Source organism: Cervus canadensis, chromosome 24, assembly GCF_019320065.1.
Source record: "Cervus canadensis isolate Bull #8, Minnesota chromosome 24, ASM1932006v1, whole genome shotgun sequence".
NCBI lineage: Eukaryota > Metazoa > Chordata > Mammalia > Artiodactyla > Cervidae > Cervus > Cervus canadensis.
This window is the reverse complement of record NC_057409.1, coordinates 28005470-28028193: the sequence shown is the minus strand read 5'-3', so window position 1 is coordinate 28028193 and position 22724 is coordinate 28005470. Positions and strand designations below refer to the sequence as shown.

Here is a 22724-nt window from a genome sequence, read left to right as displayed (position 1 = left end):
CTAAATCAAAATAATCTGAAAAATAGGAGAGACTAATAAAAGATATATCAAACAAATGCATAAAAATAAAGTAGGAGTAACAATATTAAAGTCAAACAAACTAAATCCAAAGCAATTTAATATTTCAAATTTATAAAAGATGCTATCCATCAAGAATATACAATAGTCATGAGTTTTTATGAAACTAAAAATGGATTTTCAAAATATAAAACAAAAGCTATTGGAAATACAAGAAAAATAGATATTCACAAATTCATAAAATTTGGGGAATACCTGAATGGGCTTCTCTCAGAAATTAACATAAGTAAGGCTACAGAAGATTTAAATAACAAAATTAATAAGTTAATAAGCAGAAAATACATATTTTTCAAACATGTATGTGAAACATTCAGAAAAATAAAGTGCTAGACCATCAAAGACACTTTAATAATTCTAAAAAACAGATCATATACACTCTGACCACAAAGTAATAATATTATAAATTAATAATAAATGAATGGTCCTTTTCAAAACAAAAAGGAAAACTACAACCATTTACAAGTAAATAAAAAGAACTTTCTGTATGATTGTTAGATTAAAAAGAAAATCAAAGTGGAAACTACAAACTATTGGGAAATGAAGGACAGTGAAAGAAATTGCATATTGATCTCATTGGATATGGCCAAAATAGTATTGTGAAAATATGGGGACTTTGCTGGTTGTCCAGTGGCTAAGAGTCTGCATTCCCAATGCAGTGGGCTCGAGTTTGATTCTTGGTTGAGGAAATAGATCCCACATGCTACAACTAAGCACAGCCAAATAAATAAAATATATTAAAAAAAAGAAAATATGCAGCATTAAGTCCATTTATTAGGAAACAAAATTGTATTAAACAATGATTTTTTTTTTTTAAAGGTTAAAAATATAATGGGATTCCCTGGTAGCTCTGCCTGCAGTGTGGGAGACCTGGGTTCGATCCTTGGATTGGGAAGGTCCCTGGAGAAGGAAATGGCAACCCACTCCAGTATTCTTACCTGGAAAATCCCATGGACAAAGGAGCCTGGCAGGCTATCATCCATGGGGTTGGCAAAGAGTTGAACATGACTAAGTGACTTCACAGCAACAGAAATAAAATATATCAAGAAAATGAACCCAGAAGACAGAAAATGAATAAAGATAAAAGCATAAATTGGATTTCCACTTCTGTTAATACTGGACTCAACTCTCTTTCAAAGGATAACTTGAAAAGCTGAATCAAATATGACCAGCATTCTCTTAAAGGCATCAGCATCAGAGAACAAACAAAGCAATAAAGGGTTATCAGATAAGAAGCAGGAGAAGACAGAACTCCCAGGGTAAGTTAGGTATTAGGTACCACTGTCCTCCTAGTGCATGCTGCTCGGAAGCTCAGGCATGTCCAACTCTTTGCGACCCCATGGACTGTAGCTCACCAAATTCCTCTTTCTATGGGCTTATCCAGGCAAAAATACTGAAGTGGATTGCCATGCACCCTCCAGGGGATCTTCCTGACCCAGGGATGGAACCCACATCTCCTGCTTGAATTCAAGTCTCCGGCATTGGCAGGCAGATTCTTTACCACTGAGCAACTAAGGAAGCCGGTTCCTCGAAGTAGTATTTCCCATTTTCAGAAAAAGTAGCTGAGAAGCTGAGTGGTTTAGATTCACGGGGCTATGTGAAGCATAACTGAAGTCCATAATCTCTTATGCCCAAACTTTGAGTTGGAACCCAAAAGGATTAAGGACTGGAAATACACTAGCCTTCTAAAGGAGGGCAGTACAGTTTCAAAGCATCTCATTCCTTGAAACTGGAATTCTGGTGATTCTGGATTGTGGGTGCCTTTAGGCAACTGTCAATAAACAAAAGTAAATCTTCTGCAAGGAAAATGAAATCATCCTAAACTTCAAATTCGTTCCACCAGAAACTTAAAGAATACATTTTCTGAATGAACACCCAATCAAAAGAAACCAGGCCCAGGAAGAAACCTGACAATATGCACAAAACCACCAGAAATAATGAACAATAGAAATTGTTCCACATAGCTTCCATATATTGGAGTTATTGGTCATAATCCTTAGAACTTTTGTAACTATGTTTACAAAAGTAAAAGGGATAAGAAAAAATAAAATTAAGAATTTGGCACAAAATTAGAAATATTTAAAAAATAGAGTTAAGAAAACTAATCAAAATTGAAAACTGAAAAATAAATAATAGAAATTTAAAATTCAATGGATAGATTTAACATAGACACAGCTGAAAAGAGAATTAATGAGCTAGAAGAGACTAAAGGATAGAACAGTACAAAAGAGAGGGTAAGATACAGGAAGGAAACATTTAGAAAGTCTAACATATAATTTGAAGTCCTAGAAGGAGAGGAGAAAAGTAAATGGGGTAGAAGGAAAGTTTGAAAGTCTGAAAACTTCCAGAACTAATGAAAGATATTCAGTCACAGAATCAAGAAACTCTATGACCCCCTAAGGGGATAAATAAAAAGAAACCCACAACTAGCTATATGAGCTATCAGTCTAATTGTTGCCCCCTTGATCTTAACAGGCCTTTACTGCCTCCGCCTGCCTATAAATAACCAGTTCCTCAAATGCTCTTAGAACAAACTATCCTCCTGCTGGTTCCACCTCTAATGGGTTGAACAAACTTTGACCCCTTGTTTATCTTATATGTGTATGAGTCATGTTTTTAACTTTTTGAAACTTGTACTTCGAATATACATATATGAAACAAAGATTTCATGAAATAATACTTTTCCTTCTTGCAATATTTTCTGTTCTATTTTATTCTTTTCCATCTTATTAAAAGATCATTTTGGTCACATTCACTAAACGTAATCTCAACCTGCGGTTTGAGAAATCCTGCTTCAGCTGACAAGGGAGTGAGTGGGTGACGGGGAGGGAGAGGGGGTAGAATTGCATTAAAAAAAAAAAAAAAAACTAATATTTAAATTAGTTACTTTGGCTTCCTCCCTCCAAAGAATCAGACGGCCCTGGATACAGGATCGGGTTTTCTGGAATTTTGTTTTTCCTTTGGAGGATTTTTTTTTTTTTTCCTCTTTCCTTGCCCAGCGCTCGGACTCCGGGATTAACTCTGGGGACTATTTGGAAAATGCCAGCGGCCGGCTCCAACGGGCCCCTGGGAAGAGAGGAGGCCAGCCCGCGGGTCAAGCGAAGGCCCGTCTCCCTGGGTGGGGCCTCGCGGCCTTGGAGGGCTCCGGGGCTGTTCAGAACTTCGCTGCACTCCTCCCGGGAGTTGAGACCAAGCGAACTTCGAGTTCTCCTGGAGAGCTCGCGGAAGTGCGAGGTGGGCAGTCGCGGAAGGGGCGGCCATCGTCAGAGCTCCGTCGGGCTCCCCTAAGTCCCCCGCGCATCTTCTGCCTTGGCGTTGTCCGGCCCCTCCCGAGTCAGGAGACTTCTGTGAGTCCCTTAAGTCATATCTGGAGGGACTGAAAACCGCGAGGAAAAGGGAACAGTAAGGGCCCGCCTTAGTCCGGCCCGCCCTGGGCCACCGGTACCCTTGAACCGCCCCTACTGTTCTGTCTCTGGACAAGTTCCAGGCGCTCTGGCTCGCGGGCCAAAGGCGCGGCGGCGCGAGCCATGAACCGAATGGGCGCTCTGGGCTCCTCGAGGCTGCGGTGGGCGCTGCTGGGGACGCGGGCGGCACTCCCTGGCCTCGGCTCGTACGGGGCCAGAGCCAAGGCGGCGATCCCCTCCGCTCTCCCTGCGGCCCAGGCGGCTGAGGCTCCCGGAACCGGGCCTGGAGATCGGAGGCTGCGGAGCCTGGATGAGCTTTCAGGGCCAGGGCAGCTGCGCCTCTTATTCCAGCTGTTGGTGCAAGGCTACGTTCTGCATTTGCACCAGCTCCAGGTAACCGAGCGAGGGGGGTGGCGGTGGTGGTGGGGCTCGCGCCAAGGGGATGCGGTGAGCACCGGGACAGAGAGGCTGGGATGAGGAGACAGTGAACAAAACGTGGAGGACACCAGGAGAACGTAGCCCGGGACCGACTGAGGCTGTGGTCATAACCCTGGACATCTGTAGCGGTTCTGAGTTGAAATGAACAAATAGGTCAAGGAAGGGCGTGAAGCCGGAGGGCACAGGCAGGAGATGAGTCGGGAGGCTAGGACTAAAGTGGATAGAGGTTGGGAGAGAAGGGAACTGTCTTGGTAATTGAATATCAGATGCAAGTGTGCAAGCTGCGGGATGTTATAGAACCACTTTTTCTGTGGTGACATCCCTACCAGACTTCTTTCAAAGGAAGTGGTTTCTGGAGGATTGCAGAGGTTTGGCAATTTGCAGGGTAAATTTGCCCTTAGTGGAAAGAAAGATGTCATTGCTTAAAAGAGTGAAAGCAACATCATAGACATTAATGAAAAGATACATTTTTGTTAAGATATCAATATCCAGTGAGAGGTTTATCCAGTGAGAGGTTTATCCAGTGGAACACTGTTATGAGACAGGTATGGATAGCCCACTATCAATGGAGAGAGACTGGAAAACCCAATGTTGGTTAAGTTGGAGAGGCTTTAGGAAGTGAACCGAAGAGATTCACGTGTGATCTGTCTTCCTGATAACTATTGAATATTAATGCACCCGCTCTGCCCCGGGAACTTTCCTAAGAACTGAGCTTCAGTAAGTTATGGTCAATACCCACATGGGGGTTAAATGCTCCTTTTGAGGAAGAGGTGGATTGTTAGTTGCTCAATCATCAAGTGGTGTCTGACTCTTTGTGACCCCATGGACTGCAACATGCCAGGCTTCCCTGTCGTTCACCAGCTCCTGGAGTTTGCTCAAGCTCATGATGTCCATTGAGTCGGTGATGCCATCCAACCATCTCATCCTCTGTCATCCCCTTCTCTTGCCTTCAATCTTTCCCAGCGTCAGGGTCTTTTCCAATGAGTGGGAGTAAACAAATCAGTAATCAGCTAATTTCAGAAAGAAGACCTGAGTGCCCTGGGAGAAGAAGCCAGTCTGGGGCTGGGGGAGAAGTGGGACCTTTGATTAGCCTGTGCCATCCTGGCACATGTGAGGTTATCAGTGACTGACAGGAAGCATAGACAGCCCTTGGGCTGGGCTGATGAACTGACTGGTCACCTAGTGGCTGTGCTGGGCAGTAGTTAAAAATGAGGAGGAACTGTGGGGACTTGGGATATCTGTGACAGGCCTTTGAGGAGGGCCTTGAAGACCAGACTATGGGCCCTGGGGGTTCCTCTGAAGGGTCATGGTGGGCTCTTGAGCAGGCGTGGGGAGAAGATGGCTTCCAAGGGACACTGCCCAGTTATGTGCCGTGGGATGGGTTGGGCAAGAGAAGCAGAGAGAGCCTCCGATAGCAATAGAAATGGCAGTATTTGAGCAACCACCTCCCCTCCCCCCCAGGAAACTGGACTGAGAGTTAACAATGAGAGAGAAAATGACTGTGAGTGTTTGAAAGTCCAAACTGAACAATTTCTCTGCACCTGGCTGGGCCGCTGCCATCTCCCCTGGGGTCTTCTCTGTTGGGTTCGTGGTTTTGAGGTATGGTGGGCAGGTCACAACGCACTCAGAGACAGTTAAAAAAATCATTTGCTGTGTGCTCCTCTCCAAGAAACCAAGTAAGCCAAGAAACCAAAGTCCTGAGAGCTTCTCCTGCTTGATTTAACCCTAGAAATGGTGAGCAGCCCAGTGGATGCCCCAAGGGTGGGTACTAAGACTTCTTACCATTTCTCAGAGAAAGTTTACTGGGACGTTTTCCTCAGGATTATCTCTATAGCAGTAACTACCAAACAAATTCTCGACTGCCCTAGAAAGTGGAAGAGGAAGCAGGAGAAAGCCAGAAATGCGTGGCTTTTTAAAGGAGAGATCAGGACTCAAATTTTGCAGAGCCTCCTGGCTCCAGCCTTTGTATCTCAAAGATCTGGAGTCACATGAACCTGGGCTGCTCCATGGGCAATATATTAACCCCTCCGCTGTGTGGCTGGTGTGAGTTAGTATAGAGTGGAGGGCTGCACATCTTTAAAAGCCCATTAATACCCTTATTTTGAGGAAGAGGATGCTTCCGGTGACTCACTTTGTATCAGTTCAAATCTGTTTGGTTGCCATTCTCACCAGTTTAAACTATAAAGCAGCTTTATTGGTTCCTATTATTGGTTCCTATTTAAAAAGTCTAATAATTGTTTGCCCACCAGGTCTAGTTTGCTCCAGGTATTCATGAGACCATCCAACCCACCATTTTGTTCTTCTCAAGTTCTCTTGGCTCTGCTGTCTCACAGAACTTAGTTGATTGGCTTGGGTTAATTGCCCATTCCTGAACCCATCATAGCGGCCAAAGGTGCACTATAGCTTAGATTCATGCAGGCTCACTCCTAAAGCTGGGGCTGGGATCCCTGCCACTTAAATAGGTGTCGACTGCATAGGAGGAGGAGTGGAACTGAGATAAAGGTAGCTGACCATAATGTCCCCTGTACTATCAGTCATCCAAAACTGCACAGGGAATTAACAAAATCAGCTTAGGGAAGCATTGTAGGACTTTAAGGGGTCGGACTGGGAATTGAGACATGTGAGAACCATGCAAGTGCATAAATACCAGTTCCTTTCTCTTTTCTAACTAAAATAATGACGAGTGCTGCAAAAGTGAAATGTGAATATATCTTAAATTTATATGTAAATTTACAACAAATTGATATCTTTCAAAGGTGTCGACCCTGAGAATGATAAGATCAACTGTCTATTCTGTAGCTCTGATTGTGGATTGCCTGGGTTTGGTGACCCCTCTTGTGTCTTCCTAATGCTTCCTGTACATATTTGTCATTTCATGTATCATGTTTCTTTTTTATATACTTATACTTAGGAAAAATTTTTTTCCTGTGAGAAGCACTTTGAGATTTACTCTTTCAGCAATTTTCAAATATACAATACGGTGTTGTCATAGTCACCATCCTGTGTATTATACCCTGGGAGGTAGTCCTGTAATCCCCACTTACTTATTTTATAACTAAAAGTTTGTACTTTTTGACCACCTTTATCCATTTTGCCCTCCTCCCATTGCCACCTCTGGCAACCACCATCAGTTTTCTGTATATTTGAGTTTTGTTTTAGTTTGTTTCAATTTTAGATTTCACATATACATGAGATCATTCAGTATTTGCTTTTCTCTGTCTGACATTTCATTTAGCATAATTCCCTCAAGTATATCCATGTTGTAAATGGCAAGATTTCCTTGTTTTTTATGGCTGAATAATATTCCCGTGTGTGTGTGTGTGTGTGTGTGTGTGTGTGTGTGTGACATTTTATTTAGTCATTTATCCATTGATCAACACTTAGGTTGCTTCTATGTCTTGCCTGTTGTAAATACTGCTGCAGTGAACATTGAGGTAAATAGTGTTTTCCTTTTCTTTGGATAAATACCCAGAAGTAGAACTACTGGATCATATCATAGTTCTATTTTTAATTTTTTGAGAAACCTCCATACTGTTTTCCATAGTAGCTGCACCAATTTACATTCTTACCAGCAGTGCACAAGAGTTCCCTTTTCTCCACATCCTTGCCAATGCTTATTTTTTTTTTTTTTGTCTTTGAGCCATTCTGACAGGTACAAGGTGATATCTCATTAAAGTTTTAATTTGCATTTCCCTGATGATTAGTGACAATGAGCACTTTTTCTTTTACCTGTTGGCCATCTGTATGTCTTTTATGGAAAAATGTCGATTCAGATCCTCTGCCCATATTTTAATTGGATTTTATTTGTTTGTTTTACTATTGAATTGTTTGAGTTCTTCATATATTTGGATGTTAACTCCTATCAGATATATGATTTGCAAATATTTTATCCCATTTGGTAGGTTGTCTTTTCATTTTGTTAATGGCCTCCTTTGCTGTGCAGAAGTTATTTGGTTTAATGTAGTCCAACTTGTCTATTTTTGTTTTTATTACCTTTGCTTTTGCTGTCAAATCCAAAAAGTCATCATCAAGGCTAACATCACGTAGCTTACCACCTATGTTTTCTTCTGGGATATTTATGGTTTCAGATTTTATGTTCAGATCTTTAATCCATTTTGGGTTAAGTTTTGTGTATAGTGTAAGATAGTAATCTTTTGCATGTGGCTATCCAGTTTTCCCAAAACCATTTATTGAGGAGGCAGTCCTATTATATATTCTTTACTCCCTCATCATAAATTAATTTATGATATATATATGGGTTTATTTCTAGGCTGTCTATTCTTCCACTAATCTCTGTATATGTGTTGATGCCAATACCTATTGGCATAATAGCTTTGTAATATACTTTGAAATCAGGACACAAACCCTCCAGCTTTGTTCTTCTTTCTCAAGATTGCTTTGAATATTCAGGGTCATTTTTAGTTACATGTAAACTTTAGGATTGTTTGTGCTGTTTCTGTGAAAAATGTCATTGGAATTTTATAGGAATTGCAGTGAATCTATAGATTGCTTTGGATAGTATGGACACTTTAATAATACTAGTTTTTCCAATTCATGAGCATGGAATATCTTCCCACTTGTTTGTCTTCTTTAATTTCTTTCTTCAATGTCATAATTTTCAGTGAACAGGTTAAATTATTTCCTGCGTATTTTATTTTCCTTGATACAGTTTAAATGAGAGTGTTTTCTTAATTTCTCTTTCTGATTGTTATTAGCTTATAGAAATGCAACTGATTTTTGTATTTTGATTTTTTATCCTGAAGCTTTACTGGATTCAGTTATTGCTTCTAACAGTTGTTTTGGTAGAGTCTTTGGGGTTTTCTGTATATAATATCAGGTCATCTTCAAATAGTGATAATTTTGCTTCTTTTCTGATTTGGATGCCTTCTTCTTTTCTTGCCTAATTGCTCTGTTTAGGACTTCCAATACTATGTTGGATAAAAGTGGCAAGAGTGGGCGTCCATCTTCTTCCTGATCTTTAGGAAAAGCTTTTAGCTTTTCAGTTGACTATGATATTAGCCATGGGCTTGTTACATATAACCTTTATTATGTTAACAGTTCAGTTCAGTGGCTCAGTCATATCCAACTCTGTGATCCCGTGGACTGCAACTCGCCAGGCTTCCCTGTCCAGTACCAACTCCCAGAGCTTACTCAAACTCATGTCCATTGAGTCTGTGATGCCATCCAACCATCTCATCCTCTGTTGTCCCCTTCTCCTTCTGCCTTCACTCTTTCCCAGCATCAGGGTCTTTTTCTATGAGTCAGTTCTTCATATCAGTGGCCAAAGTATTGGAGCTTCAGCTTCAGCATCGGTCCTACTAATGAATATTCAGGACTGATTTCCTTTAGGATTGACTGGTTTGATCTTCTTGCAGCCCAAGGGACTCTCAAGAGAACTCCTATGTTAACAGTACATTCTCTCTATACCCACTTTTGTTAGCATTTTTATTGTAAATGAATGTGGAATTTTGTCATGTTTTTTTCTGTATCCGTTAGATTACCCTATGATTTTTATCCTTCATTTTGTAAATGTGTTGTGTTACATTCATTGATTTGCAGTTGTTCAACCATCCTTGCATCCCTGAAATAAATCCATCTTGATCATGGAGAATGGTTTTTTAAAAAAAAATATGTTGTTGAATTTGGTTTGCTAATATTTTGTTGAAGATTTTTTCATTTACAATCATCAAGAATACTGGCCTGTAATTTTCTTTTCTTGTAGTGTCCTTGTCTGATTTTAGTATTAGGGAAATTTCAGCATCATAAAATGAGTTTGAAAGTGTTCCCTCCTCCCCTCCCCAACTTTTGGGGAAAAGTTTAGTATTAATTCTTCCTTAAATGCTTGGTAGAATTCCCCAGTGAAGCCATCTGATCTTTGACTTTTGTTTGTTAAGAGTTTTGATGACTGATTCAATCTTTTTACTAGTAACCGATCTGCTCAGATTTTCTATTTTTCTTGTTTCGATTTTAGTATGATGTGTATTTCTAGGAATTTATCCATCCCTTCTAGGTTGTTCAATTTGTTGGCATTTAATTGTTCACAGTAGTCTCTTGTGATTCTTTGTATTTCTGTGGTATCAGTTGTCATGTCTCCTCTTTCATTTCTGTTTTTTTGTTTTTTTTTTTCATTTCTGGTTTTATTTATCTGAGTTCTCTGCTCTTTTTTTCTCTGTGAGTCTAGCTAAAGGTTTGTCTATTTTGTTTGGCTTTTTAAAAAGCCAGCTGTTAGTTTCACTGATCTTTTCTATTGTCTTTTTAGTATTTATTTCTTTCTCTTAGATCTTCGTTTTTTCCTTCTATAACTTTGAGGTTAGTTTGTCCTTCTTTTTTCTAGTTCCATGAGGTGTAATGTTATGTTGTTTGAGACCTTCCTTGTTTTTTTTTCTTCTTCTTCTTTTTTTACGTCATTCTTATTTCTTAATGTAAGCATTTATTGCTATGAACTTCCTTCTTGAAACTATTTTTGCTGCCTGCCATCAGTTTTGGCTTTTACTACTCTTTGCATCCTTTCCCCGAAACCCCTGTTCCCACCTTCTACTGGACATTAACATCAAAGGCCAGATGATCTGTGACCTTTTGAACCCAGCAGGCTTTGTTCTACCCAACACAGAGGCTGTCATTCCCACGTTCAGCAGCCCCATCACCATGTCAACCTCCTTGCTTGTCTGCATCTTGGCTGGCAGCATGGGCAGCCCCATAGTGACTCTGGAAAGGGATGATGTCTGGGTGGTCCCTCCTGCTTGGTCTCCACTGTTGCTTGATCTGCCCCAACAATCTACCCACACACCACTGCCACGTCAGTGCCCCTAAAATCATGTTTGATTAGTTGTTCACTTGCTCAGGAATCCCCACAAGATCTGGGGAATCGCCCTTAAATATCTCAAGTAAACATTTGAGTCCCCAGCCTCCTTTACCTAGGCACCCCTTCCTTTAAGTTTTGGTGTGTTGTGTTTTCCATTCTCATTCATCTTTAGTTATTTTAACTTCTCTTTTGATTTCTTCTTTGACTTAGTAGTTTCTGTAGCATGTTGTTTAATCTCCATAATCTCCATGTTGTTTTATCTCTTTAACCAATATTTGTGAATTGTCCAGATTTCTTGCAGTTGATTTCTAGTCATACCATTATGTGGGAAAAGCTGCCTGATCATATTTAAGTCTTCTTAAATTTATTAAGGTTTCTTTTGTGGCCTAACATTTGATCTATACTAGAGAATGTTCCATATTTGCTTGAAAAGAACGTGTATGTTGTTGCTTTGGGGTGGAATGTTCTGTGTAAATCTGTTAAGTTCATCTGACCTAATGTGTCATTTAAAGTCAGTGTTTCTGTATTGATTTTCTGTCTGGATGATGAAGTGGATTTTCTGTCTCCTACTGTATTGCTGTCTTTTTCTCCCTTTAGATTTGCTATATATTTAAGTGCATGTATTTCTTTCTTTTCCTTTTAATATTTGTTTATTTATTTGACTGTGCTGGGTCTTAGTTGCAGCACATGGGATCTTTGATCTTCATTGCAGCATGTGGGATCTTTAGTTGTGGCATGCACGTCTTTAATTGCAGCATTCAGACTCTTTGTTGTGGCATGTGGGATCTAGTTCCATGACCAGGGATTGAACCCAGGCCCCCTGCATTATGAGCATAGAGTGGTAGCCACTGGACCACCAGGCAAGTCCCTTAAATGCATTTGTTTATCATTGCCTGTTTATATGGCTTAGAGACTGGGCTGTGAAGTTCCAAGGGATGGGCCTATGTTTTTCCCAGCTCTGTGTCCCCCCAGCACCAGGCACAGTTCTGGGTACAGGGGAGGTTCTTGGTAATGTTTGATAAATAAATACATTGCATGTACCAGGCAAAAGTCTGTGAGTGGTACTGAGCAGTAGCTACATCTGGTGGTAAACTTTGTGAGACTCTTCTCAGCTCCCTAATCTGAGTTGTTTGACATAAGATAGAGTGAAAAACAGACGATGATGGAGATGGGCATATTAATCAAGACTGGCCCTTCAGGTTTTAGCTTTTCAGGTTCAGAAACTAAATTTTGTCAGTTCCTTCAGCATGGGTAGACTATTGGGGACTGACCCCCATTGGCCAAACCCACAGAAACAAATTGTGGATTGGAGTATTTATTTACAAAAGTTAGCCCTCCCAGGGATCTTATACTTCATCACACAGAAGCCCCCTATTCTCATTGCTCCTACCTGTCAAACTATCCCCAAACTTAGCAGCTGAAAGCCACAGTTTGTTGTTATCCTCGTGATTTTGTGGGTCAGGAATTTGGGTAGTGCATATCAGAAATGGCTTATCTCTGTTTCACAGTGGAGTGGAGCTTTAGTTTGAACGGGTGAAGATGTCTGAGATGGATCAAGTAGGGCCATATATTTGGGCCTCAGGTCTGACTTTTAGCTGGTTTCCTTAACTTTTCTCCATGTCACATATGCTGGGGCTGGAATTTCCAAGATGGCTTCTTCAGTTGCATGTTGGGTGCCTGGATGGGTGTGACCAAAATGGCTGAGTGTCTCTTTCTCCACATAGCTAGCCTGGGATTTCCTCACAGCATGGTGGGTCTCTGGATAGTCAAGACTTCTTCCAGGGTGCTGGTTTCCCCCAGAGTGGATATTCCAAGAGATGAAAGTGGAAGTTGCCAGTTTCTTAAAGTCTCTGTCTGGAAACTGGCATAGCATCATCTTTGCTGTGTTCTACCCATCAGAGCAGTTACAGAGCACACCCAGAACCTAGAGAGGAAGATGTAGACCTGACCTATTAGTGGTAGAGATATCAAAAAGTATGTGGCCCTCTTTAATAGGCTTAACCTCTTCCTAGAATCCAGGTACCTAGGGAGAGAAATTAGTAACTGCTTTAATGGGTTGCTTGGTGTACAGGGATTCCAGAACTAAAACATAGAATTGCATCAAAAAAAATTTCCTCTAGGCCTTGGAGAAACCTGGTTGAATGTGCTTCTCTGGTGCCTGTTCATTAGATTAAGTATCTCTCTCTCTTCAGAAATAAACACTGCCTATTTTTGCTGTTTGGCTCCTCCTTCTGGGTTTTGTAATGGCCTCTCTCATCCTGTTAACACATTCTTTCTTCAGTTTGGCTAATACTGTTGATTAGATGGATTTTCTTTCCCAGTGCTCAGGTTACCATCAAGCCTTCCCGAGATTATCCTCCAGTTACCTTGACTTGGCTCGAGTGTTCCTCAGTCTCATCTGGCAGACATTTACGAATTGTCCCTGAGACTCTGGTGGAATCTAATGTATCGCTTTAAAGCCTCAGGGATGGGAAATTTGAAACTAGGTATTAGGGTATAAGGGCTTCCCAGGTGGCTCAGTGGTAAAGAATCTGCCTGCCAATGCAGGAGCTCTAGGAGACTCGAGTTCGATCCCTGGGTCAGGAAGATCCCCTGGAGGAGGAAATAGCAACCCACTCTAGTGTTCTTGCTGGGATAATCCCATGGACAGAAGAACCTGGTGGGCTGCAGTCCGTGGGGTCGCAAAGAGTCAGACACGATTACCGTTAGGGTATAAAGTGTCACTTATACCAACTTAGCAAATGCACTGCCAGAATTTTTATCTTACAGATAAAATTTGTGGTCAATGAAATATTCCAGACTATTCAATATAGCAGTATTTCTGGTTAGGAAATGTTAGAATGACCTACATGTCCCACTAGGGAACTAATTAAAAAGTTGTAGTACATTCATACAACAGAATTTTATGCAACCATTAAAAAGAATAGAGGCAGGAAGGCTTCCCTAGTGGTCTAGTGGTTAAGAATCTGCCTGCCAATGTAGGAGACATAGGTTCGATCCCTGGTCCAGGAAGATTCCACATACTATAGGACAACTAAGCCCATGTACCGTAGCTACTGAGTCATCATCACCTGAGAGCTGAAACTTCTAAACCCACATGCTGCACCTGCTGAAGCCTGCGTGCCCTAGAGCCCGTGCTCCATAACAAGAGAAGCCATTGCAATGAGAGACATGTGCACTGCCACTAGGGAGTAATTCCTTCTTGCTGCAACGAGAGAAAGCCTGCATGCAGCTACAGAGACCCAGCAGAACCAAAATAAAAATAAACAAATAAGTTAAAAACATCTTAAAATGTTAAATCTTTTAAAAAAGAATAGGGGCAGATCTATGTGTATTAATATGAATTGCTTGCTATGATATGGGAGGAAAGTAAGGCGCAAAACTGTATAACATGCCACCGTGCTTGGTCGCTCCGTTGTGTCCAACTCTTTGTGACCCCACGGACTGTATCCTGCTAGGCTCCTCTGTCCATGAAATTCTCCAGGCAAAAATACTGGAGTGAGTAGCCATTCCCTTCTCCAAGGGGTCTTCCTGACCCAGGGACTGAACCGGGGTCTCCTGCATTGCAGGTGAAATTTTTTTATTGTATGAAATTTTTTTACTGAGAGAGAGAAGGAGAGAATGTGTACAAAATATCCCTGGGAGGACACACAAGAAATTGGTAATTTTGGCTGCTTCTCTGTAGGGGTCTTGTGTCTGGAGATGAGACTTAGGAGACTTAGCTTTTTACTGCAGGACTGCTATGAACCTCCATCAGAGTTTCCTCTGGCTTCATCCTGCCCAGGCATAATTCACCAACTTTTGAGTCTTTTTGTACCCTTTTTGTACTGTTTACATTTTAACAGTGTGCATATACATATTACCTTAAAAAATTTTAAGAACAACAACAAAAGAATGGAGGGCAAGAGATAAAAGGATGGCTGACCTAGCTTATTGGTCCAGCATAATATTTTGAAGTCTTTGATAGGTCTTCCTTTGGTACCCCTGTTTGGCTCTGTGTCCTTACTTTTGATGTCCACTTCTGTGTCTGCATCCTCTTTTTAGTTCTGTGTCCATTGCTAGTCACCTTGTCCTTGTTCTTGGAATACTCTCATTGTTCCATTCGAGACCAGCCCAGCTTGCAGGTGTACACAGTGTACAGAGCTTTGCCCCTGGGTGTGTCAGGAGTGTGGCTTTGGGATGGGAAATGCTTCTGTTTCCCTAATAGCCTCTCTGAAGATGTCACAGGCAATGCCTTTTCTTGGATCATCTTTAGATCTTCCTCTGCCCTCAGCCCATTGTTTCTCTACAATAAACAGTCAGAAGGAAATTCTTATTGTTCACCTATCCTGTGCATATCTTTGTAACCTTATGACAGTGCTTCTGTCTTGCATAAAAGCAGACATTTTTATGATTATTGAAGTAATGGCTGCACACATGCACAAAAGTTTTTTTTGTAGCTTTGTTTGTAAAATAAAAAATTCAGAAGCATGTTAAATGCCCATCAACAGGGTAGATAGATTGTGATATAGTCATATAGTGGAACACTATGCAATAGTTGTAATGAATGCACAAGCTTTTATATATCAAATTGCTTCCCTAGTGGCTCAGAGGTTAAAGCGTCTGCCTGCAATGTGGGAGACCTGGGTTCGATCCCTGGGTTGGGAAGATCCCCTGGAGAAGGAAATGGCAACCTGCTCCAGTATTCTTGCCTGGAGAATCCCATGGATGGAGGAGCCTGGTGGGCTACAGTCCACAGGGTCGCAAAGAGTCGGACACGACTGAGTGACTTCACTTTCACTTATAGAATTTAGCAGGGAGAGGGATAAATTAGGAGTTTGGGATTAACAGATACATGCTACTATATATAAAATAGATAAACAGCAAGGAGCTACTGTATAGCCCAGGGAATTATATTCAATATCTTGTAATAACCTATAATGGAAAAGAATATGAAAAAGAAAAATATATATACATATGTGTATATATATGTCGAATGGAATTACTTTGCTGTACACCAGAAACTAATACAGTATTGTAAATCAACTATCTTTCATTAAAGAAATAGAACTCAGAACCAAAGTTGAGTATAAAATGATATGTGTTGTTGCTCAGTTGTGTCCTACTCTTTGCAACTCCATGGACTGCAGCACGCCAGGCTTCCCTGTCCTTCTCTATCTCCTGGAGTTTGCTCAAACTCATGTCCATTAAGTTGATGATGCCATCCAACCATCTCCTCCTCTATAGCCCTCTTTTCCTCCTGCCCTGCCTTCAATCTTTCCCAACATCAGGATCTTTCCCAATGAGTCAGTCCTTTGTTTCAACTGGCCAGAGTATTGGAGCTTCAGCTTCAGCATCAGTCCTTCCAATGAATATTCAGGTTGATTTCCATTAGGATTGACTGCTTTGATCTCTTTGCTGTCCCAGGGACTCTCCGGAGTCTTCTCCAGCACCACGGTTTGAATGCATCAATTCTCTGGCACTCAGCCTTTGTTATGGTCCAGTTCTCACATCAGTACATGACTACTGGAAAAAACCACAGCTTTGACTATATGGACCTTTGTCCGCAAAGTCATGTCTCTGGTTTTTAATATGCTGTCTAGGTTTGTCATGGCTTTCCTTCCAAAGAGCAAGTGTCTTTTGATTTCATGGCTGCAGTCACCATCTGCAGTGATGTTGGAGCCCCCCAAGATAAAGTCTGTCATTGTTTCCATTGTTTCCCCATCTATTTGTCATGAAGTGATGGAACCACATGACAAGATCTTAGTTTTTTGAATGTTGAGTTTTAAGCCAGCTTTTTCACTCTCCTCTTTCACTTTCATCAAGAGGCTCTTTAGTTCCTCTTCACTTTCTGCCATTAAGGTGGTGTCATCTGCATATCTGAGGTTATTGATATTTCTCTCAGCAATCTTGATTCCAGACTGTGATTCATCCAGCCTGGCATTTTGCATGATGTACTCTGCATATAACTTAAATAAGCATGATATGTAAGGTACTGTTAATATTTCTATAAATTAAAAGCCACATGAAGATGATATGAGCTATCATTGTGTGTGTGTATATATATATACATATAATATGTAATAAAATTATATAAATATCGACAGAACGAACACTTTTCAAATTCAAGATAGTGGTTGCTCTGGGGCCAGGGCAAAGGGAAAGATAAAAAGGGGACTTTGAAATGCTTTCATGTTTAAAAAATATATAAAACAAATCTGACAAATATTAACAGTTCTTGATTCTGGAGGGACAGCATATAGTGTTACTTTTTAAATCACCTGCATTAAAATATTCATAATAAAAAAATACAAGTAATCATGCTCATTATGGGTCCATATGGACCCCTGGCTTGGTCTGATCTTTGAGAAGAGTGCTCAAGGCAAGATTCAGAGCAAGGAGAACCTGGGAATGCTGTTAAATATTTAGCACCTTCTGTCACTTGGAAATGTGAATTCCACTTGTGTGAGGGGGTTGAGGCTAAACTCCTGATGACACTTGGACAGCACTGCCTCATGACTGTCCAGCTGGACTCTTCACCTTTGACCCTAAATGATGCCTCCTGCTGGCATCTGTCAGGGGAGGCAAAAGGGTGCCCTGCGCCTGAAGTTACATCTCTCCATCTGTTTATCTACCTGATGGTTGCCAGCTTTTCGGGCCAGGTTTGTTGACACTGGCCAAAAAGTACTTGGTGTTTATGAGTTCACTTTTGTCCTCAGGACTATTTACTTGCTGTTTCAGTGTTGCTTTTCCTGTGCTGAGAGCCTCCCCAAGGAACCCATCATCAGTAAACCAAACAGGCCCCTGAGAAGGAGAATAGAACATTACAAGGCAATATTCCTTTTTTGTTTTATTTGAGGGGAGATTTTAGACTGTAAAGAACTGCCTGTAATGCAGGAGACCTGGATTCGATTCCTGGTTTAGGAAGATCCCCTGGAGAAGGGAATGGCAACCCACTCCAGTATTCTTGCCAGGAAAATCCTATGGACAGAGGAGCCTGGAGGGCTACAGTCCATGGGGCTGCAAAAAGTCGAACACGACGGAGCGACTGTCACTTTCACTTTTAGATGATTTTAATTTTTTTTTCCTTCTGACAGCTTTCTTGAGATATAATGACATACCATACAGTCCTCCAGTCTCTCATGTTCCAGGAGGATCACAAAGTCTGCCAAAACTCATGTTTTGAGCTCTTAAGCTGTAGTTCAGGTCTTTGAATGTGTGGATATGTGTGCGAGTTTGCCCCATGGCTCCAACCCTGACCTTTCACTGATCCAACTAAGGATTCTCAGGGGCAGAGATCACCCCATCAGACAGACATTCTAAATATTTACTTTTATATATTTATTTAGCTGCATAGGGTATGAGTCTCAGCATATGGGATCTTAGATCTTCATTGTGGCACATGGGATCTAGTTCCCGGGCCAGGGATCAAACCCTGGCCTCCTGTATTGGGAGCACGGTGTCTTAGCCACTGGACCACTGGGGAAGTCCCCAGATATATATTCTAGTTTTACTGTTAGGAGCTCATACCAAATCTGTTTTGTTTGTCGTAGGCACCATCAGGTGGAAGTCGCTACAACCATGACTCTCTAGTTTGACTAGGCCTATTTGGACTGCAGCAGCCTGCTCCCCGGCTCCCCATTCAGGGGACAGCTAGAGGTGTCAGCAACCACACCTCCCCCACCTCAGCTGGGCCACAGAAGTTCTGGGCAGTGTGATTGTCTGTTGCCACCGATGCTGAAGCGTGTAGAACAACCCGTGACTGATGAATAAACAAAAGAGACCAACGGTAGCAGGATGAGGCCGAAGAGGCCAAATCAATGTCCGGAAAGTTAATCTTGCTCTGTCATCTTTAGTGGAGACTAGTCCTTTCTGACGTCACTGGATCTTGGGACATTTCTGAGAGTTTTCAGATCAGATTCTCTCTGGCCAGTGGTCAAGTTGAGGGTGGTGACAGCAGTCTGGATTAAACCGGTGAGATGTCTGTAGACAAGAATTGAAAGAGAGAGATTAATAGTCCCTCCCTCCACCCCCAGCCTCCCAGGGTTGATCTCCGGTGTCCCACACGCCAGAGGTGCGCCTGTCACTTCCACGGCCGCATGACCAGTTTGAGCAGTCTCTCTAGCAGTCACTCCATTCTTTGTCCTCATCCTCCTGTGTCTTACCCTCACATGATCCCTGGTTTCTCCTGAGGTGCCTCAGTTGTTTCTTTCTTGTATACCTGGTACCACCCTAGAACATCTTCCACCTCCTGACATGGGGACCACATCAAGACCACCTTAGGAGTTTTCACCTCATATCATGGTCATTAGCATCAACATCTATGATTGTGCGACAGCGGCAAGCATAGCTGGTGACTGAAGAAGCACCAAGTTTGAGTAGTTCACTCCCTGACTCTTCTTTCTACTTGCAAATTCCAGGCCTGGTTTCCCAAGGGGATAGGTGTGGAAAGAAAAATGGTAGAATGAGAAGAGGGAATTATTTAGGTCTCTTACAGCCTATCTGGACCTCTTGCCACCTTCCCCATATCATAATGAAAAATTGCTTAAACAGGAGGTACCCTTCTGGTGAATTGCCACATTTATAGTCCAAACTGATTTTCTTAAGTGTCGACTGGAAACTGAGCCTTGGTTGTCCAGTTATCTTTTTCAATTTCTCCTTTAAGTGTCCATTTCCTCTTTCAATGGCACCTGCTCCCTGGGGGTGATAGGAGGCATGAAAGATCCAGTGAATACCCCCAAGTATCTGCCCACTGGTAGGCAGTTGTTACTATAAAGGTGGTGCCACTGTCTGATTGGATGCTCTTGGGAATCCAAATATGTGGTACAGTCCATCTAAGGGTCTTTGACTAGTGCACCCACCCCACCCCCATCTGCTGTGTGGATGAAGATGGCAGTGCCATACCTTGAAAAGGTATCTACTGCAGCCAGTGTCCAATGCCATCCTTATGAGAATGATAGGGGACCTATCTACACAGTCTATTTGCCAAGACAGGCCAGGTCCAGTACCCCTTTGCTATGTGCCCCAGAGTGTCCTTTGCCACTGGCCTTTGTAGCTGGCAGTCTGCCAGGCTTTCTCGACTTTGTGTGCTCAAATAATTTGTCTTGGGACTCAGTCTTGAATTGTGAACCATTTACCACGCCTTGTGCAATGGGCATCCCAGATCTTATCAGTTTGCTGATTCCACTGATGTTCATCCAAGAATAACTTTTCCATAGACATCACCTGGGTCACAGACAGGGAGTGTGGATCTTGTATAATCTGCTGCCGTAATGGTATCCTCAAAAAGGCTGAGACTTGACCATCTAGGCATCCTGCTGCCAGGTAACAGCCCAAACTGCCCTGAATCAGTGAAAATGTAACAGGGTATTTATTGATAGGTCTTTTCAAGGCAAGTACCATAGCTCATAACTCTGCCCAGTGAGCGGAGTTTCTGTGCATAGTTTTCTTATTTCTCTGCCTGCACCTTGCAGCATATAGGATCATAGTTCCCTGACCAGGGATTGAACCTGTGCCCCTGCGTTGGCCTGCCAGGACTGCACTGGACTGCCAGGGACGTCCCTTCCATGTATACCATGTGTAGTTTTAAACATTTTTCTTTGTGTTGCACAACAGTAGCTGCTCGGTACACCCCATGGCCTTCAACTTAACTGATCCATCCATGAAATAGGCCAAGGCATTGTCAGGAACCTCAGTGTGTTGAAGCCCCTAAGATACCCAAGGTTTAAGCGTATACCCTGCATTTGAATCAGCACATCTAGAGGGTGACTAACCACTTAATGCTAGGTTTACTTCTTTCCTGGACATTGTTCTCACTTCTTTCTCCACCCCCCCCCCCTTTTTTTTGCCTTGCCGTATAGCTTGTAGTATCTTAGTTCACCAAACAGGGATTGAACTTGGGCCACAGTAGTGGAAGTACAGAGTCCTAACCACTGGAGCACTGGGGAATTCCCCTGGTATTCTCCTTTCTGACTCATCTCATGAGAGGCACATCAGGGTACAGCAACACTTTCCTTTGTCAATCTCTCAGTGTCCACCAGAACTCGAAACAAGCCAGGCTGTATCTTTCAAGTGGAGTGTTCTAAGTGGTGATGTCAGGCAAGCACCATGTCCAAAACCCTAGAGAGCCAGTGCCTAGTGACCACATAACTTTGCCACAGGCTCCTGTCTGCATAATTGTTAGTCACTGACACAGGCCTTGTAGATGACTATCATCACGTTCACATGGCATTCTCCCTTGAACATTTGTGCATCTATGTCCAAATTTCCTCTTTTTATGGGGGCCCCAGTCATACTGGATTCAGGTCCACCCTTATGATCTCATTTTAACTGGATTACTTCTATAAAGACATCATCTTAAAATAAGGTCACATTCTGAGGTACTAGGCTTCAACAGATAAATTTGCCAGTGGGACCCAGTTCAAGCCATAACACCCTCTCTTACCCTGAAGGGCATTTATCTCAATCTGTGTTTAGGCTTCCATTCTGGAAAATTGGTTGTCTAGAACCAAATAGTTTTCCAGCTTCTCTCTTTGGGGCACAAGAGATCTAACTGTCCCTCAAAGATTGATGGTACCCATTGAATAAACTGCTCCACCTAACCCTGAGTGACTATCTCATCATCTGGGCACTCGTGATTTCCACTATAAATCCAGGCCTGAGTTACAGTGGCCCTTCAGGAAGTTATAGTTTCCCCTTTTGTCATCTGTGGGTGATTGTGAGATGATGGTTTCATTGTGGATGTAAAGACTCACTGCAACAAGCCCTAATTAGTCTTTACCTGTTCTTCCACCCTCATGTCATCGGTAAGGTGTTCATGGCCAGAGTGGCTAGGAGCTTCAGTTCAGTTCAGTTCAGTTGCTCAGTCGTGTCCGACTCTTTGCAACCCCATGGACTGCAACACGCCAGGCCTCCCTGTCCATCACCAACTCCCGGAGTTTACTCAAACTCATGTCCATTGAGTCGGTGATGCCATCCAACCATCTCATCCTCTGTTGTCCCCTTCTCCTCCTGCCTTCAATCTCTCGCAGCATCAGGGTCTTTTCAAATGAATTAGTTCTTCACATCAGGTGGCCAAAGTATTGGAGTTTCAGCTTCAGCATCAGTCCTTCCAATGAATATTCAGGACTGATTTCCTTTAGGATGGACTGGTTGGATCTCCTTGCTGTCCAAGAGACTCTCAAGAGTCTTCTCTAACACCACAGTTCAAAAGCATCAATTCTTTGGTGCTGAGCTTTCTTTATTGTTCAGCTCTCACATCCATACATGATGACTGGAAAAAGCATAGCTTTGACTAGACGGACCTTTGTTGGTAAAGTAATGTCTCTGGTTTTTAATATGCTATCTAGGTTGGTCATAACTTTTCTTCCAAGGAGAAAGCATCTTTTAATTTCATGACTTCATCAGTCACCATCTGCAGTGATTTTGGAGCCCCCCAAAATAAAGCCTGTCACTGTTTCCACTGTTTCCCCATCTATTTGCCATGAAGTGATGGGACAAGATGCCATGATCTTAGTTTTCTGAATGTTGAGCTTTAAGTCAACTTTTTCCAGTCTCCTCTTTCACTTTCACCAAGAGGCTCTTTAGTTCGTCTTCACTTTCTACCGTAAGGGTGGTGTTATCTGCATATCTGAGGTTATTGATATTTCTCCTGGCAATCTTGATTCCAGCCCCCACTCCAGTGTCTCTCATGATGTGCTCTGCATATAAGTTAAATAAGCAGGGTGATAATATACAGCCTTGATGTACTCCTTTGCCTATTTGGAACCAGTCTGTTGTTCCATGTCCAGTTCTAACTGTTGCTTCATGACCTGCATACAGATTTCTCAGAAGGTACGTCAGGTGGTCTGGTATTCCCATCTCTTTAAGAATTTTCCACAGTTCGTTGTGATCCCCACAGTCAAAGGCTTTGGTGTAGTCAATAAAGCAGAAATAGATGTTTTTCTGGAACTCTCTTACTTTTTCAGTGATCCAGTGGATGTTGGCAATTTGACCTCTGGTTCCTCTGCCTTTTCTAAACCCAGCTT

General features: G+C 42.2%; 1 protein-coding gene across 1 annotated transcript in view; it reads left to right on the top strand.

Moving 5' to 3' along the window:
* The first annotated feature begins 3111 nt into the window (after positions 1-3111).
* The window catches only part of LOC122426554 (sterol 26-hydroxylase, mitochondrial), a 39199-nt gene continuing 19586 nt past the window's right edge, over positions 3112-22724 (top strand). Inside the window, exon 1 of the mRNA XM_043445558.1 lies at positions 3112-3872. Within this exon, the coding sequence (XP_043301493.1) occupies positions 3603-3872 (270 nt within the window). The 5' untranslated portion in view covers positions 3112-3602. The remainder of the gene's footprint in view (positions 3873-22724) is intronic.